The 5869-nt window shown below is 33.3% G+C and overlaps 1 protein-coding gene across 14 annotated transcripts in view; it reads right to left on the bottom strand.

Annotated features, from left to right (window-relative positions):
• MEF2C (myocyte enhancer factor 2C) overlaps positions 1 to 5869 on the bottom strand; it is a 169438-nt gene that overhangs the window by 87479 nt on the left and 76090 nt on the right. For 10 of the 14 annotated variants that reach the window (XM_025204466.1, XM_006023836.2, XM_025204471.1 and 7 more), the window contains one exon: positions 1196 to 1392. In XM_025204466.1, the coding sequence (XP_025060251.1) occupies positions 1196 to 1249 (54 nt within the window). In that variant the 5' untranslated portion in view covers positions 1250 to 1392. Of the gene's footprint in view, positions 1 to 1195; positions 1393 to 3333; positions 3454 to 4946; positions 4967 to 5869 lie in introns of those variants that run through there. The other 4 variants (XM_025204465.1, XM_006023837.3, XM_014520072.2 and 1 more) reach the window with 3 other exon arrangements.

The raw sequence follows: 5869 nt of genomic DNA, 5'->3' as shown, positions 1-5869 counted from the left end.
GAAAACACAGAATGTGTCCATCATAAATCCTAGCATTGTTTGCTTTTTAAACTTGATTTTCTGCCATGAAGAGCACAAGTCATACTCACACTACAGCATTTACAAATTCAAAGGAAGGCACATTTCAAAATTAAAATTTAAGATTATTACTATATCGGGTTGTTTCTGCATGGCATTATGAGATTTTAAATCCTAATGACAACATAATAATTTCCTATAATACAATCTGCATATACAAAGAAAATAATGAGTCAAATATATGTAATTAGTGTATTAATAGTAACTGAATACTAAATGCTTTTTGATGCACTGAAAATAATTACAGTAGATTAACCCCAAATTGTATCCACACTCTTAAGGGAAAACTAGTGATACTATTAAACAATTTTATTTATCTTATTTCCATATTTGTGCATCCCTAATCTCAGTACATTATATGAGGTATAAATAGTAACAGTTTTTTCCACTGGTTTTAATTTAGGATACTATACGCTGAAATTTAGTTTTCTAAAAATAGAAGTCAGTTACTTTTGCTTATGATCAGATTTAACCATTAGATTTATTGCTGTTAATATTTGAACCATCCCAAATTTTTTATTAAAAATCTGAATTGACTGACCATGATGTGACTACATCATCAATATCATTGGTAGAGCCTTTGTTTCATGATGCATGAAACATACAAACATTATTAGATGTTTGATATAAAGCTGTGTGTGCAACTGCTTTTTAAAATACATGTCCAGCAAAATAATAGCATAGATTTTGTCCTACAAAAATGTAAACATATGAATAATTTTACTTATGTTTCACTGCATGCAAAGAGACTCACGCTAATAAAACTGATTATGTGTATATAGCTTTGTAGCGTTGGGTGATATGTGTCACGATCCTATAAAGACTTGCAGTTATGTTTCACTTTATGCATTCAAGTCAACTGGACTACTCACAGGGCATAGAATTAAGCAAACGGAATATCAGGGCTTGTGTTACCAAATTATAGCAGATTAAAGCTACAACAGGTTAAAATTAAAAAAAAAATGTCAGACATTTACATGTTTACAAGTGTACTGCCTTTAGATATTCGATATGAAATCTGCTAAAAATTTCTCTCTCTTAACTGATTCTTTGGACAAACTATACCAGGAATATGCCACACCATAAAACTCTAATACAGACATTTTTTTCTACGTACCTGTCTGTTACGTTCATCCATAATCCTCGTAATCTGAATCTTTTTTCTCCCCATAGTCCCCGTTTTTCTTCTCTCTTTCTTCCTTAAAATTATGTATTTTTCCCTTCTCTTTTCTTCCTCTTTCCTGTTTCCTCAAAACAAATCTCCTCCTTCAGTACTCGCACTCCTCAGTTCACAGTCCCCTGCATCCGTTCCTGCTAAACACACAAAGAAAATCAAATGTTAATACAAATTTGACAACTAGACAAAAGTTACTACAGAGTTTACCAAATGTCCTAGTAGCCATTAGTACCTAAGCACATTTTAACAAATATTTATTAGCTTGTAAAGTAAACAATACATAAGGCAATACTAATAGTAGCAATGCAAAAGTCTCTTTATTTAATTGTAAATGATCCCATAAATCCTTCAAGAAATAATTAAGAGGACCAAAATGCGTGTTTCTTTGATTTTGATAACATTAGGTAGTTCAATTTTTTAATATTGTTCACTATTCTAATATGAAAAATTACCTAAATAAGAGAGTTAATGAACTTTTTAAAACTGGTGTATCCTAAATAGGCTAGCTAATTCACTTCTGAAGAGAAAACAATCTTATGTTCTGATAGAAGAGGTGATAATGTTCCTCATTATGCACATAGATGGACCTTTATTAAAGTGTTATTTGATATAAATGTCAGATAATTTAAATCTAAGTATTTTAATCTTATTCTTTAAAAATACAGTTACTGTATATGCTGCTTGAGATAGTTTATAGGGAAAGTAGTACTTCTAAAATCCAACTAAATTTCAAAATATATTCCAGACTATTTATATCAGTGGCATGTAACTACAGAAAATGTAACTTTTTAAGTAAATGCACCACATATTTTAATAAAACAGTAAAATAGAAACAGTTGCTAAGTGAAAAATGCTTTGAAAGAATGTTTTCACAAATCTTGTAATAAATCCAGATAAGTCCTCTACACTTTATAAAAACTAGTTGCATCATAAAGCTAAAGGTGGTTAAAGAAAAATATTTATCTATGTACAGTAACCATATTCTGTTATAAAATGTCATTAACTACAGGATTATATCTATACACTTGCAAAATATTATTTAACTGTAAAGTGATAGAAAATATATGGAAAAGTTCACAAAACAAGTTATGCTTACTCCACTGCTAAAATGAATGTAATGTGCTTATTCCTCCCCCACTCCCCCCTTCCCCAATTCCTTTTGCAATCCTTAATTCTTGCCATGGTTTTCATTTGAGTAAAACAGCAGAGGGTATACCTAAATACTAGAAAACACAGAAGCTAAAGAGGGTTCAATTACATATGATCAGTGCACTTTTTTACCTTAGTCCTAATCTACATGAATAATATTCTTCAGCCATCAACATTTACCAATTTTACAACATGGGTTGAGGCTTCCTTGTTTATTTTAAGTTAGGGCTCTGGCAGTTAACCTGATAAATTCCCCCAATATGTTATGTCACACTAAACCGATGTCCTGGCCATTTAATCCATTATCTGGATCTGATTCAAAGCTATTGAGGTAGAAAATCTGGACTTTACTCAGTCTGATCTTCAGTTCTCTCCTGATTTTCCCTTTCATACATTTAAGATCTATTCAAAATGTTATCACTTTAAGAAAAAGCAAGACTTTTATCACTACCAGATAATGAAATAGAACAACTGACTATTACGTTACAATTAATTCTGCTGGTTCAAACAATATTTAGATCCTAATACTGTCTATATTCCTTTACCTGAATGCCTTTAGATATCATCTAAATCACTTCTGTAATACAGTATATGGCAGGTAAAATGGAATAATCTGTAATGTTATCTATATAAGGTGCATAGTTATAAAATACTTCTGCAGATTTTTTGCCCATGTGAAACACTTGAGCGATTTTTCTGTTGCTTAAAATGACAGAAAGACAACAGCGCACATTAATCATACAAAACTAAATATGTGCCAAAGAATACACAATAAATCAATTAAAATGTATTTATAAAAGCAAATTTTCTAAACAAATCTAGTCTTATCTGATATTTACTGTTGACAAACAAAACCAATCTATTTTTAGAAATAGTCCTAAATTTGCCTGGACTGAGGTTTTTTCCCCCTATTTTTCCTATAGTCTTACCTCCAATACAAAGAACAAGTTAGAATGGTGTTTCCCATGCACATGCAGGACCCAAAGGAGTCTAACAGGCTTTCTCTGTAACAGTAAGCCAATACACTAATCCACAGCAAATGCATATGGAACAATTTCCTTTCCTTTCATTCAACTGAAGCTGGTGGCACTATCGGCTTACAGCACTATGCCTGCCTAAGCTCTTATTCACTTCAAGGTGGAAGGTCAGGGTGGACAGATTAGAGCAGTGGTGACAGGGTTAGCAAGGATGAGAGTAGCTTTACAGATCAAGATTCTGAAGCTGAATGAGTAAAGAAAAAAAATCGCTAAATGCTGAAAATCTACCAGGAAGGGCAGACACATCCCCTGGTGAAGTAATAGTATAGTGAGTCCCTCCCACACATTTACCAGTTCCACATTTAAGACCAATCTTTCAAAAAACAAAAAAACCTTTTATAAACTGCTCAGAGTAAGGAACTCTTATTTGGTGGCTACACAAAATATTCCTAAAATAGTTTCACAATACCTGTTGGACCAAATTGCACTCTGTTACACAGAGGAAGTCTACTAGGCATATTAAATTCACTGTGCTTTAACCAAGAATGAAATCTGGCCATTTTTTAAGGTAAAAAAAATCTATTACAAGAAAAAAGCGTGAAAGGGAAGTAACGATCGTTTCATTGTTAAATGTTTAATGTATTATTTGCAGGAAGTCTGATGGGGAAAACCCCTCCAACAATGTGTTAGATTGTATATATCCCATATGCGTACTGCAAGGAAAAGCAACTGTGAAACCACCAGGCAAAAAGTTGTTTTTTATTGAATTCACCAATGGAAAAACTACTGTCCTACTAGCTTTGTACTTACAAACCTAATGACAAGTAAAACATATTGAATTTGTTTAGTGAATTTCTTTCCTTTTTTAATAATTTCTGTCAATTTTTATTACTACTAACAATAAATTATGATAAGCAGTGTTTTGTGTAGCTCGGGTTATGCACACATATACATACGCAAGCATACATACACAGAGTTCTTAACTAAATATATCTTGGTGTACATTTATATACATTTTTATATGTCAGACACAAATGCACACAAAACAGCTACTTGGATGAAGTCAAACATAACTTGAGGTGAGGAAATCAGCACATTTGATTCATGGGTCATAACCTTCAGAGAACTGACAACTACGGTGCCAAAATAGTATGTATAGAATTATGGAGATCGTCAATTGCCTACATATGTTCTAAGAACTTACGCAATGTTCAAAGTATTTTCTGGGAAATTCTTGCAGTTAGTGCATTACATTTTTTAAGTTCCAATAAACTGATCAAATTATATTTTCCAAATGCAAATACATTAGGTAGAAACCTTGTAAGTAATACAAAACCTAAACTGTTACGCAGGCTTTCATTATCCAAAAGCATCTACAAGGGACTTAAAATAATTCCAGAAGCTGGCTGAAATAACTTTCTGCATGAAAGAAACTTTCCAATATAATGACATAGTTAGATGTAAACAATTTGCATTAAAAAAATGTCATAGCTACATGCTGTGGTGTTACAGTATTTTTTCTTTCAGCAAACCCAAACACACACAAAAAAAATCAGACTGCTTACTAAAAAGAGGAACTTCATTTTGGCGGGCTTCTGTTCACTTTATGATTTGGCACAGGCAGAGATAGCTGATGGAAGGGAGGATATGAGCCCCAAGAACTTTCTGATGTACAAATGCTGAAGATTATTCAACCACTCCTCCTTCCCTCCTTCCCTCTCTCTCTCACACACATGCAGACACACACACACACACTCCCTCCCTCCCTGAAACAGAGGAGAATCTTGATAGAATGGCAGGAAACACGCACAGAGTGGTCAGGGAAGGATATGACATCAGCAACCACGAACAATAAAAGGTGTAAAGGTGCTTCCTTCCCTAAACTGTTCCAGAAGTGCAAAATGGGAACCAAAACTCTCCACTTCCTTCTCCGAACAGAACTGTCTGAATCTGCTCTGCTGCAACACCACAGACAGAGAGTTCTTTGAACAAGTCACATAAGAGGCATAAAAGTGTATCTAAACAGGGGAGTGAAAAGATTTAATTTATAAACAAAGAGGAGGCCAGAGAAAAAATTACTTAAAATATGTCACTGATTAACATTTTTATGGTTGCTTTACAAAAGAAATAGACTTGACGTAAATATCTCCCTATCCTACTAGCCAGTATGCTTCTCAAGTAGGTGTATTGGATTAAACAAAGAAAATCCTATATATAAAAGAAAAAAACATGCTGGCAACTACCTCTTGCCCTCAGAATTTACTCACCTTACCCTGAGACAAAAAGCCCAAAAATGAAAGGTCAGTCAAATCAGTGGGAGGCCTTCTATTGGCTCAACTGGGCTTTACATCATTATTCAGCAAAATGTGGCTGTAATGCTAAATAATGATGTGTCAGAGACCATTAGTTTCTTTTAATGAAAAATGAGTCAAAAAGCAACATCAACAAAATCATGAAAACTAACAAAACTCCAGCAGCCTTGATTCAA

This window comes from Alligator sinensis, unplaced genomic scaffold, assembly GCF_000455745.1.
Source record: "Alligator sinensis unplaced genomic scaffold, ASM45574v1 scaffold218_1, whole genome shotgun sequence".
Classification (NCBI taxonomy): Eukaryota; Metazoa; Chordata; order Crocodylia; family Alligatoridae; genus Alligator; species Alligator sinensis.
Note: the sequence above shows the minus strand (reverse complement) of the source record. Positions and strands in the feature narration are given on the sequence as shown.